At 60.8% G+C, this 12,080-nt stretch overlaps 1 protein-coding gene across 1 annotated transcript; it reads left to right on the top strand.

The window, feature by feature from the left end:
- The first annotated feature begins 64 nt into the window (after window positions 1-64).
- Window positions 65-4,373, top strand: ZNF511 (zinc finger protein 511). The gene is made up of 6 exons (XM_041743132.1): window positions 65-217; window positions 619-692; window positions 1,144-1,345; window positions 1,515-1,639; window positions 3,111-3,260; window positions 4,008-4,373. The coding sequence occupies exons 1-6, from the start codon at window positions 65-67 to the stop codon at window positions 4,084-4,086; spliced, it is 783 nt and encodes a 260-aa protein (XP_041599066.1). The 3' UTR covers window positions 4,087-4,373.
- Window positions 4,374-12,080: the final 7,707 nt, after the last annotated feature.

The raw sequence follows: 12,080 nt of genomic DNA, 5'->3' as shown, positions 1-12,080 counted from the left end.
ACCCCGCCCCGCCCGGCTCGCGGACGGCGGCCCGCAGGCTCAGGGGCCGGCGGCTCGCGGGGCGATGCAGCTGCCGCCCGGGCTCCACGCCCGCCTAGGGGGCCCGCCCGGGGCGGCCGAGCCGCTGCCTGTGGAGCGGGACCCCGCGGCCGGGGCCGCGCCCTTCCACTTCGCGGCGCGCCGGGTGCGCTTCCCGCGGGAGCACGAGTTCTTCGAGGTGCGTGAGCGAGGGAAGAGACGGCAGTTGTCGGCGGGAGCGGGATTTCCGGGGCGGGGCGGGGCTGCGGGGTGGGCGGGGCAAGGGCGGGCGGGGCGGGGCTGCCGGGTGGAGGCTGGGCTTCCTGGGGGGGGTGCCGCGGGGCGGGGCTTGGGTGGGGCGGGGCAAGGCCCGTGCCGGCAGTGCGGGGGCGGGGCTTCCTGATGGACGGGGCAAGGGCCGGGCTGCCAGTGCGGGGGCGGGGCTCCCTGATGGGCGGGGCAAGGGCCGGGCTGGCAGGGCGGGGGCGGGGCAAGGGCCGGGCTGCCAGTGCAGGGGGCGGGGCTTCCTGAGTTGACGGGATCGCGGGCAAGGGCGGGGCTGTCACGCCCGGCCCCGCCCACAACATGCTTGCCCTGCAGGACGGGGATGTGCAGCGACACCTCTACCTCCAGGACGTGCTCACGCAGGTGGCAGAGGAGCCCGAGAGACCCAGGTGAGCGGCTCTGCCCTGCCCGCCCCTCCTCGGGTCACCCGCGGCCCCGCTCTCTGCCCCACCACCGTCCCCACCCTTCCTGCCTGGCCTTCTAGCTGCTTTGTGAAAATCTTGATTTTTATGTCTTTTTTTTTTTTCTTTAAGATTTTACTTATTTTTCACAAGAGACTCAGAGGGAGAAAGAGAGGCAGAGACACAAGGCAGAGGGGGAAGCGGACTCCACGAAGGGAGCCTGACGGGGGACTCGATCCTGGGTCTCCAGGATCAGGCCCTGGGCTGGAGGCGGCGCTAAACTGCTGGGCCACCCGGGCTGCCCCTGAAAATCTGATTTTTAAGGAAGTAGGATTTGGGGTTGGGGAAGACACACAAAGGTTTGTGGGGCTCCTTTCCGGGCAGGTGTGGACCGGCAGCCCGAGGCCCCCTGTCAGCTGCAGGTGGTTTCCTTTGCCAGGGTGCCCGAGTTCACCTGCCAGGTGGCAGGGTGCTGCCAAGTGTTCGACAGCCTGGAGGACTATGAGCACCACTACCACACTCTGCACAGGAACGTCTGCTCCTTCTGCAGACGATCCTTCCCCTCGCTCCACCTGCTGGACGTCCACATCCTGGAGTGGCACGACTCCTTGTTCCAGATCCTGTCCGAAAGGCAGGACATGGTGGGTGAAGTGTCGTAGGTGCTGGGGCGGGGGTGGGTGGGGTGGGGGGTTGTCCCCAAGCCGGCTGCCTCGCAGGCACCAGCGCCATGGGGCAGGGGGGCGGGGGGCACAGTGAGGGTTTGGGAGGCCCCAGGGGGTCAGGACATAGGTGACACTGCTTCTGTTTCAGTATCAGTGCCTGGTGGAAGGCTGTGCAGAGAAGTTCAAGACCAGCAAAGACAGGAAGGATCACCTGGTGCGGCGTCACCTCTACCCTGCCGACTTCCGATTCGATAAACCGAAGAAAAGCAAAGGGTACGTGGGGCGGTACATGAACCAGGCTGTGGGGTGTGGCCCTTGACTTTAGAAAAGCGTTTTAAGCACAGACGCTTTTAAGGATACGGGAGCGGGGGCAGCCCAGGTGGCTCAGGGGTTTAGTGCCACCTTCGGTCGAGGTCATGATCCTGGAGACCTGGGATCGAGTCCCATGTCAGGCTTTCTGCGTGGAGCCTGCTTCTCCTTCTGCCTGTGTCTCTGCCTCTGCGTGTGTGTGTGTGAATGAATGAATAAATAAAATATTTTTTAAAAAAAGGGTATGGGAGCAGTTCCTGAGCGTCTTTGTTACTTGGGTCACGTTCAGTTGCAGATGAGCGACAGGCTGACTCATCAGGCAGGGTTAAAGCAGTAGGGACAGTCTTGCTCTGCCGGGAAGGACTGGGGTCTCACCTCACTGTCCACTCTGGTCAGGTGGGGCATCTAGGAACGTCGCCCCTTCCTCCGCGCTCCCCCGGGGCTGTACCTTCCCGCCTCCACCACTCTGGGGCGCCAGCCCCACCAGCAGGGCACTCACACAGCCCCTGGGCATTTGTCCCAGGCTCTCAGGCCCTCCCCACACACGGACCCTCTGATTTTTTGCCGGGTTGGTAATTTGGCAGTAAAGCTCTTTGTTACACGTCAGTGTTCAGAGTGCATCCTGGGGAAATGCCTCGGTGATTCTTGAATTTGTCTTGTATTTTTTTTTTAAGATTTTATTTATTTATTCGTGAGAGACAGAGAGAGGCAGAGACACAGGCAGAGGGAGAAACAGGCTCCTTGCAGGGACCCGACGAGGGACCCGATCCCGGGTCTCCAGGATCGCGCCTTGGGCTGGAGGTGGCGCTAAACCGCTGAGCCACCCGGGCTGCCCTGTCTTGTATTTTTTATTTTCTTATTTTTTTCTCTCATTTGAGTGATTCTTTCAGTGATTCTTCAGAACCTCCTGAGAATTGTGGATTGAAGTTTTTTCAGGCCGGTATCCCTCGGCAGGACTGTGCGCTTTAAAGTAACTCCGAGAGCGCGCTGTGTCACGGGAGAGCGAGAGGCTTCGGGTGGGAGCCAGCGCTCTCCTCTGGGAGGAATCATTTCGGGGAGAAGTGCCCTACAGCGCTGGGTTCAGCAGGGTCAGGGAGGAGACTCCCACACTCCGTAGTTGGCGGTGGCAGGCTTCTCACGAACGGTCGCAAAGACTTTGGGCTCCCTTGGAAGGCACGTACCCAGTGGCAAACCCAGAAATACTGTTTTTAAAAGATAAAGCATAGGCGTTGCCAAGTTTACAGATGCAGCGGCTGTTAACGAACATTCTTCTAGGACTTTGTCGTAACCCTGGCTTCCGTCTGAATAGTCTAGGGGTTATACTACGCTAGAATAGTTATAAAGTGTTTTTGCGAGAGGTATTGTTTTCTGGCGAGTTCGTCCATGAGGAAAGACAGGGTCACAGGAGCCACCACTCACCCGTCTGTCTCCGCAGCCCAGCCATGCCCGGGGCCACCGTACAGGGGTCAGCAGAAGCTCTGGGGGATGACGGGGAGCAGTCGGGAGGGGACGCCATGGAAGTCAGCTCTGAACACGCGGCCCCCCTCCCAGAGCCCGTGGCCGAACGGCGGACCTACAGCCACAGGTTAGTACCTGGCACCTTGGCGCAGCAAGTTGTGAAGGTGAGCTTCCTGAGGATGCTGGGCTTGACCCTGGGCAGCGTCCTGTCTGGGAGAAGCAGACGTTGGGTCGGAGCGTCAGCTTCCGTAGGAGCTGAGAGCATGACTGTGCTTCTCTTGAATGCCTCGCCTTTCCGTGCGCGCTCGCTCTGGGGCCCAGGAGGGCGAGGCACCAGCTCCCCTCTGCGTCATGGGACGCAGGATCAACGCTGGCTGTGGTTGCTCTTACCCACAAGCCTGTCTCTCTCGTACTGGTTCTGCTCTTAATGAGTTAAACTGAATTTCAAGTCTAATTTTAGGGAAAATGTCAGATGGGAGGAAAGAGATTGCCAACAAATCTCTTCGTTGCCCAGACTTTGTCCTGCACGGGGGTCCCAGATGCCCGTGGCGGTCGGGGTTTCTCCCGGATGGAAGGTCACAGGAAGCCTGGGCCTGCAAACTTGGCCGCGGCAGCCGTCTTGGCCAAGTGTCCCAGGCAGGGGTGCTGCTGGCGGACTGTCCCTCGGGAGCAGGTCCAGGGCTGCTGGCCAGCTGGGAGCTGCCTCAGGGCCTCGGGCACGGAGCGTCTGGGACAAGGGGAGCCCGTGTGCCAAACGTCCCACAAAGTGAAAGAGAAGGAGCAAGAACGCCTGCATGACGCTGCTCTTACAAGTGGGGGTTTTTGTTGCCAGAAACCGTGACTGTTTAGTACGAAGGCTCGTTTTCCTTTTCAGAATACCTTCCACCATCTGCTTCGGTCAAGGGGCGTCGCGAGGATTTAAAAGCAGCAAGAAAAAAAAGAATCAGCAGTGACCACGTGGTCAGAAAGCCACGGGCCTCTGAGCAGACCCCGAGGGGGGCAGGTGACCTCCACAGGACACCGTGTCAGTAGTGCGATGTCTCCACTTTCCGTGTGGCTGCCCCGAGACCCCGGTCCCTGTCACCCTGGACGTCGGTCCTCGGCGAACGACCGCGTGACTGTGGGAGCAGTGACGGACCCACCGGCTGTGCTCTGGCGAGTGCAGCGGGGACTAGCCATGCGCCGCCCTCTGCAGCGGCTGTCCTGAGGACGTGCTTTGTAAATACGTAAATATTTGTCACTCACGGTGTCCGGTGGTCTCTTCTGCCTCATTGGACCAGGTAGAGAAAAGAGCGGCACGTCCCTACGGCCAGTCTGTTCTCTGCGCTCAGTTCCCAGGAAGATGTCCGAAGCCTCAAAGCCCCCAGGGGGGCTAGTTGGAGGATGGGGGAGCACCGGTCCCCGTGCGGCCAGGGCAGGGCGGTGCGCGCCTCAGGCCCTGGAGGCAGCGCGGGAGCAGAGTCCGCGGCCCAGCGCTGTCCTGGTAGGGCCAGGCTCTCGGGGCCCGGCTGGCGGAGCGGGGACCCAGCGGCACAGCCTGCGTGCAGGGCCCATTCTGTAGGCCCACGCCCGGCCTGCTTCGGGGCTGACCACATGCGTGAGGGCTCCGGGTTCGAATGGAGGCAGCTGGTGCTGAGCCAGACCGGAGCAGAGGGGCTGTCGGGGTGGCAGGTCACGGCAGCGCCTGCGCCACAGGAGCTCAGAAGGGGGTCACCGCAGGTGCGGGTGCAGGCCCTGGAGCGTCCACAGAGCCCTCATGTGGCACTTGGTGGGGGGTGGGGGCAGCAGTGGGGCAGCGGGCCCCAGGCCACCCTCCTGGACTCTGGGGAAGAACTGCGTAGAGGAGGCTGCTCACGTGGAGACTCCGGCCCGACCTCGACCACCTCCCCTGGGAGACTGGCCCTCCCCGTCCCCCCCCATGCCCTGCGGAGCATCCTCATCCCTCATCAGCCCCATAAGGCGGCCCGTCCACTCAGGGCCGGATGGCCGCTGCCACCCTGCCAAGCAAGCTGCTGCTTCAGCCTGTCCTTGTCCCCTGTGGAGGGTTTCTGCCGCCGAACCGTGTGTGCACCCGGGGAGCCTCAGAACAGCAGGTGCTGCCAAGGAGGGGGGCTCGTTTGCAGGGTGCATTGGGCTTGAGGGCAGGCCGGCGGCGCCTAGGGGTGCCTGGCTGGCCCGGGTCTGTTTCCGCTGGCAAACGGGGTTGTCCCCTCGGGTTTGCACCAGGCATTTGACGTTCTGTTCCTCGGGGGTCCCCTGGGTACGGGGGCTCAGCACACCGTGGGCACTGGCAGGGCAGCCCCGCTCTCTCGGGGGTGGGGGGGCGTTCCTCAGAGTCCTAGAGCCCCGTGAGTCTGCACGGGGCCCCTTGGCTCACATTTTCTTTCTTTTTTCTTTTTGTGCCTTATTATGGACGGAGCAGGTCCGTTTTCTCATTCTGACAATTGGGATGTCAGGCACTCGCGTCCCATCGCAGAAACTTCACCACGTGACCGCCTGTTCGGGTCCAGGTCGGCGAGCGCTGCCCCTTCCTCCGTAGGTACGAGGGCTGCACCCCGACTCTGCCCGCAGTGCCCTGGGCGTGACCACAGGTGTGCGCGGCAGCTCGTCCCCAGGGACGTCTGTGCCTCATGGTCAGCACACCCCGCGTGGCTCGCCCGCCGGCCTCCCTGCTCCGCGTGGAATCTGTCCCTGCCGCGTGCGTACGCAGCACTTCCTGTGGTGACCGTCAGGGTGACAAGCGTTCTCAATTCTGTTTGCCGGGAAGCGTCGTTCTGTTCTTGCGCTTGAAGGAGTCTGGTCAGGACTGGGCACTTGGCCGCCAGCCCCCTCCCCGCAGCGTCCTTCCTCCGCGGCTGCTGCTCAGGGTTCGGCCGTCATCCCGTGGCCCGTCCTCCCGGGGGCTCGGTCTCCGTCCTTGGTGTCAGGCGGCTCCGCTGGACGGGATGGGGCCCTGTGCACCTGGGGTCCCCTCCCGCAGGGGCGCCCCGTCCTGTTCCTCCTTCCCAGACCCCAGCCTTGCGTGTCTCAGGCCTCCTCAGTCCGTCATCTCTCCCACCAGCCCTGCCATACTTTCCACTCCTTCGCAGTCTTTCCCTCATTCTGGACGGGTTCTTCCGATCTAGTTTCCAGTTCACTCATTTTCTTATCAGTTATATCAGATGTGCTGTTAAACGCATTCAGGTTTTAATTTCAATAATTATCATTTTCTTTTTTTCTTTTTTTTTTTTTAATTTATTCATGAGAGAGAGAGAGAGGCAGAGACACAGGCAGAGGGAGAAGCAGGCTCCGTGCAGGGAGCCCGACTCGGGACTCGATCCTGGGTCTCCAGGGTCACACCCTGGGCTGAAGGTGCCACTAAACCGCTGAGCCACCCGGGCTGCCCAATAATTATCATTTTCAATTCTGTTAGTTCTGTGTTTTCTAATTTATTTGTCTTTTATGGCTTTTGTTTACCATGTTTTCAACTCATTCTTTTATTTTTTGAACGTAGTAAGCTAATTTTACGTTATTTGATCAATCATGTTAACGTCTGAAGGTTCTGTGGGTCTGATTCTTTGTCCATTCCTCTGCTGACTCACAGTGCCCTGTTTCCTGGCCGACTTTGTCATTTGGGGCTGTGAGTTTATCTTTTTTGGAACTTTTTTTTTTTTTTTTTTTTTTTTATGATAGTCACACACAGAGAGAGAGAGAGGGGCAGAGACACAGGCAGAGGGAGAAGCAGGCTCCATGCACCGGGAGCCTGACGTGGGATTCGATCCCGGGTCTCCAGGATCACACCCTGGGCCAAAGGCAGGCGCCAAACTGCTGCGCCACCCAGGGATCCCTCTTTTTTGGAACTTTACCTCTGGAACTTCTCTGACGTGTCTGAATTCTTCCAGCTGCTCTGCCTTGTGACCAGGGGCGCTCCCAGCCTTGGGTCGTTGGGTAGGGGTTCTCGGTCCAGTTCACTTTTCCTACAGATGCCTTTTCTGTGTCGCCTCTGCATGACCCTCAGCCAAAGCAGAACAGGACAGGGAGAGAAGCAGACTCCCTCATTTCACTCACAGCAAGACAGCTAGAAATAAAAATACCCCCGAGGCCTCTTCTTACACATCCAATTTGGCTGCACTGTTTACGAGGGCTGTGTGGAGACGGGCTGGGGATGCTGAGCTGCAGCCCTGAGAACAGCGCTCGGCCGTATTTAACAGTTGCTTTTGCTTTTACCCTTTGACCTTTGCTGCTTTTTTTTTTTTAAGATTTTTTTTTTAATTCATGGGACAGAGAGAGGGAGAGACACAGGCGGAGGGAGAAGCAGGCTCCATGCAGGGGCCTGATGCAGGACTCGATCCCGGGACCCCGGGGTCACGCCCTGGGCCGAAGGCAGACGCTCAACCACTGAGCCACCCGGGCGTCCCCAGCAAGGTGCTTCTAAGGATAGATCCTGAACACACACTGGCAAGAATTTTATTCAGTAAAATGTTTGATGACCAAAGACTGAAAGCAGCCGAAATGTCCCAAGTCGTGTTGAGAAGTGACATTTTCTGGTATGGTAACAAGAAGATTTGGATTTAGAATCAATGAAGTTACTAGAAACCTTGTCCTGAATTTGAATTAGAAGCATTCTGATTCACTCGTTACGGATATTCCGTATATTCCAACACGTACGTACGGTTAAATCAGTAGATTTACTAAAGAGCCTGGATTCCGTTTTGGAGGTCAAGGAAGTTACAGAATTCTGAGGTTGGACTCAGGAGCCAACTTAACGGGGCCCCACTGTCAGAGACGTGACTGCTGAGCATCGTTGAGAGTCACAACTGGGATGCCTGAGTGACTGAATGAAACATCAAAATATGCTCAAACCTTTGAGTTCACAGTGACTTTAAAAAAAAAAAGATTTATTTATTTTGAGAGAGAGTGGCAGGAGGGGAAGAGCAGAGACAGAGTCTTAAGTAGACTCTGCACTGAGTGTGGAGGGACAGCTGGGGGCTCAGCGGGTGAGCACCTGCCTTCGGCCCAGGGCGTGACCCCGGGGTCCCGGGATCGAGTCCCGCGTCGGGCTCCCCGCATGGCGCTGCTTCTCCCTCTGCCTGGGTCTCTGCCGCTCTCTCTCTCTTGTCTGTCATGAATAAACAAATAAAATCTTTTTTTTTTTAAGATCATACGGGACAGCAGAAGCAACACCTGTCTGTCTAAGCGGAGACACTTCTGTAAAAGTCAAAACCAAAGCACCAGAACCGCAGGCACCCCGGATACGTCTGAGTCACCCCGCCGGAAGGACAGCGCAGCCCGTCTACTCAGAGATACTGCCTGGGAGCTGCGGATTGGAAGCCGCGGAGGTCCTGGCGCAGGGGAGCCCCGGGGAGCGCGCCTGGCCCTGGACGGCCGGCTGCCTGCTTTCCCGGTGGCGCAGACGGTGGTGGCATTCAGCAGTCATCGTCCCCAACGGAGAGCAGCGTTTTCTTGTCATGAAACATCTCATGGGTACAAAAGCACGTGTAGAGTTGCCTGTCCTGGCGGAACCAGTAGATGCCACCCCACTGCCCAGCTTAGGAGGGACCCAGAAGTCCCTGTGCCCCCTAGACAACGGCTTCTCTTGATCATCGGGATCTACGGTCAGATTGTGGGAGTCCCTCCCTGAGAAACACTAAAACGGAACTGACCGGTCCACCCTCTGAGGACCCACAGACTCGGGACCTGTGGCCGGGGGACCCACCGGGGATGGGCCAGGAGCAGCCCCTGCAGACCCCAAGTAGGCCGGGCTGTTGCAGGGGCGCCTGTGGCCGGTGCAGTGACCAGCAGGAGCCCTGAGCGCTGACCGTGCCCCGAGGCTGCCCAGGGACCAGAGTAAATGAGCCCGACTGGAACTGGGTCCCTGGGCCAGCAGGTCCACACGGCTTGGGGATCTGGCCCAGGACACGCAGAAACCCGGGACCCCCAAGAGAAGGGGAACAGACAGCAGAAGTCTCCAGAGGGACAGCCCCCTGCCGGGGACAGCAGCCCTCTCCACAGCAGCGGAAAGGCTTGGTCTGGACCATCGACAAGGGCACCGGGCTGGTGGGCCTTCCCAGGTCCCTTGCTTTGGGGTGGGGGGTGCACCACGCCCCGGGTCAGATGAACGGGCCAGCGACCACATCCGCGGGGGCACCAGGTAGGTGTTGGGTGGGGACAGTGGAGAAACACTGACCTTGACTCAACACGTTCCTCCGCCAGCTCCAGGCTGCCCAGGACCGTAGGGACCGCGTGCGGGGCTCCGCATAGACCCCAGCTCCGTGTAGACCCCGGCTCCGTGGCATGGAGACCGTGGAGGTGAGTGCAGACGCCAGGCAGTGGGCAGGGGATGGTGGTCTTCCTCCTGCCTTGGTTTCACTGTCCCCTATGCCTTGGATTACCCTAAGTGACCAAGATGATCCTCAAACTATTTGCAAAGTGAGCCTTGTGCGTCCATGAAATTTGGTCCTGACTTTCAGGGAGCTTGGGTTTGCCAGGAAGAGCAGTGCCGGCTGACCAGGAGGCTCAGGACTGGGGGTGCGGCCCTGCACGGTGGCCGCCAGCCACCACCTCTGCCCTTGGAAATCCTGCAGGAGCTCCTGTCAGCACCAGGAAGGTCAAAGGGCAAGGGGCTTCCCTGCCCTCCCTGGTCACCGCACGGTCACTCTCTGCAGCTTGCACTTCAGGAGCTGGGGTGGGGTCCCTTTAAAATCCATCGTCAAGTCTCCTCTCCAGAAACCTAGGGAGAACCGTGGCCACTAATAGCAAGTTCAGGCATCATCATGACTTGGGGGAGCCTCCTCCTGCTAAAAACAGGTCCGTCCCCTCCTCCGGGCCACCCCCGTGCGGTCCTGTAGGGAGGGAAGGGCTTGGAGACCCGCACCCTGTGGTCTGGGCCCTGCAAGCCTCAGCTGCCTGTGCCCAGGCTGCAGTGAGCCCAGAAAGCAGGCCCCGTGGGCTGTGCCGCCGCCGGACGCCTGCAGACAGAGAGCTGGGGACACAGTCGCTGCCCGTCCTGACTCCCGCCCCAGTTAATGTGGCCTGGGGCAAAGCCGCAGCCGCAGGAGCCACCAGGCCTGGCCGCACCCCCCAGCTGGGCCTGCGGGCCACGCACCCCCACGGTCTCAGCACTTCACCTATGCTCCACGAAGTCCACATGCGGGGAAATCCCCAAAACAAGCCTGAACATTTGCATTTGGTCCGGAGGGTAACAAATCTAGTCAGTGAAAGTCACTAGTGAGTTCCCGTAACAGCCCTGGCGCAAACTGTTTCCCCTCCTGGTTCCCGCCTCAGTCTCCTACTGGGGCCCCAAACCACAGCCAGTTCTGAGTGTCCTGCTTGCGGGCGGAAGGGACGTGGGAGTCGCGCCCCAGAGCGAGCCTCAACACCTGCCCGCCTGCCTTGCACAAGGTGGGAAGCTCTGTGCTGCCCCTTTCAAGGACACTGAAGGAAACTGCTCCCTGCTCTCCAGAGAAGTGTGGTAGGGACATGGTTTTAAAAACTCACTTTAAGGGGTGTCTGGGTGGCTCAGCGGTTTAGCGCCACCTTCAGCCCAGGGCATGACCCTGGTCCCGGGATGGAGCCGCACATCAGGTCCCTGCGGGGAGCCCGCTTCTCCCCCTGCCTGTGTCTCCGCCTCTCTCTGTGTCTCTCATGAATGAACAAATAAAATCTTTAACAGTAACTTGTTTTATCTGTAAGACCCCGCAGGCAGGCTTGAGGCATCAGAACAGGTACTAGCAGCAGAGACATAAAACCTGAAACAGAACAGGTGGGGCCGACCCACCTGGCGCCCGCTGGGAAGCCAGCAGCCCGGCCCCCCCCCCCCCCCCACCAGGTAATACACGCGGACGCCGGCGCGGAGTCCTGGCACCTGCAGGGCCGCCTCGCTGTGTGCCACCGGCCGCTGCCGCCCTGGGCCTGCGAGACGGGGACAGGGACGGGCCATGTGGCGCTTGCGCGGGGAGGACAAGCGGCCGCCAGGGAGCCCGGCCCAGGGCTCTGCCGTCCCAGCCTCCCCTCCCCGAGCCTCACGGCTCAGCCTCCAGCCCAGCGGGTCCCTGCACCAGGCCACCAGAGCTCGCAGCCTGGGGGCGGGCGGGGCGGTGCCATCCCATCACCACGAGAGCCTAGGCACCCATTGGCTTCGGGACCCGGAGCGGGGAGGGGTCCGCTGCCTGGGGCCCTGCTCCCCGCGCGCCCCTGTCCTCGCAACCCGCCTCTCCTGGCGCCCTCGGCCGGGCCGCGCCTCCTGCCACAAGCTGCCGAGCTGCCTGGGGCACCCCGGGTCCCGCGGAGTGGCCCAGCTTCCCCGCCTGGAGCCCGCCCCTGGTGCCGCTCAGGCTCAGGCGCTCCCCCAACCCAGGGCTGTGAGTGACACCCATTGCCGGGCCTGGCGGCTCCGCTTCCATCCTCTAGAGGTCGCCTCGGGCCCTGGTGGCCCTTCAGGCACCCAGCGCTGCCCACACTGGCCCTGGGAGTGGCCAGAGGGCTTGGCCAAGGCCCCTGGGCAGGTGGGAGGGGGTGACCTCTTCGCCGCTCTGGGGTGGCAGGGCTTGGCCCTTGGCCCCTCGGCTGCTGGTGGCCAAGAGCGCTAGGCGAAGGGTGCTTGCCGTCAGCCCCTCCCGCGCCGCACCGCTCCCCCCAGTGGGCCCAGGACTTGGACCAGAGACCAGGGACCAGGGACTCGGGAAGGGTCCATGGGGGAGGGCCTGAGCCACCGCTGGCCGGGGCTGCTCCTGGGGAGCACAGGACCAGGTGCGGGCAGGAGGGGAGGCCCTGGGACACCCGCACTTATTCACATTCTTTCCAAAACTGGACAGTCTGTGGATTAAAACCCTCGGTGGGTGCTGCAGGCTACCAGCGGCCTCTGCCCGAAGTTTGAGAACAGATCCGGAGACCGGTCTGCGGGGGACGACAGACACGGGAAGCACAACCTGGATCAGTGCATGTTTATTTTTGAAAAACCAAAGTTGCT

Source organism: Vulpes lagopus, chromosome 2 (assembly GCF_018345385.1).
Source record: "Vulpes lagopus strain Blue_001 chromosome 2, ASM1834538v1, whole genome shotgun sequence".
Classification (NCBI taxonomy): domain Eukaryota; kingdom Metazoa; phylum Chordata; class Mammalia; order Carnivora; family Canidae; genus Vulpes; species Vulpes lagopus.
The sequence above is the reverse complement of the archived record's forward strand: the minus strand, read 5'-3'. Positions and strand labels throughout refer to the sequence as shown.

Excerpts from the sequence above, each read along its gene's own strand:
- ZNF511 (XM_041743132.1), top strand. The coding sequence starts at position 65 with ATGCAGCTGCCGCCCGGGCTCCACGCCCGCCTAGGGGGCCCGCCCGGG. Across the intron at positions 693-1,143 it reads GAGGAGCCCGAGAGACCCAG|GGTGCCCGAGTTCACCTGCC; the intron begins GTGAGCGGCTCT and ends TTCCTTTGCCAG. Across the intron at positions 1,346-1,514 it reads TGTCCGAAAGGCAGGACATG|TATCAGTGCCTGGTGGAAGG; the intron begins GTGGGTGAAGTG and ends CTTCTGTTTCAG.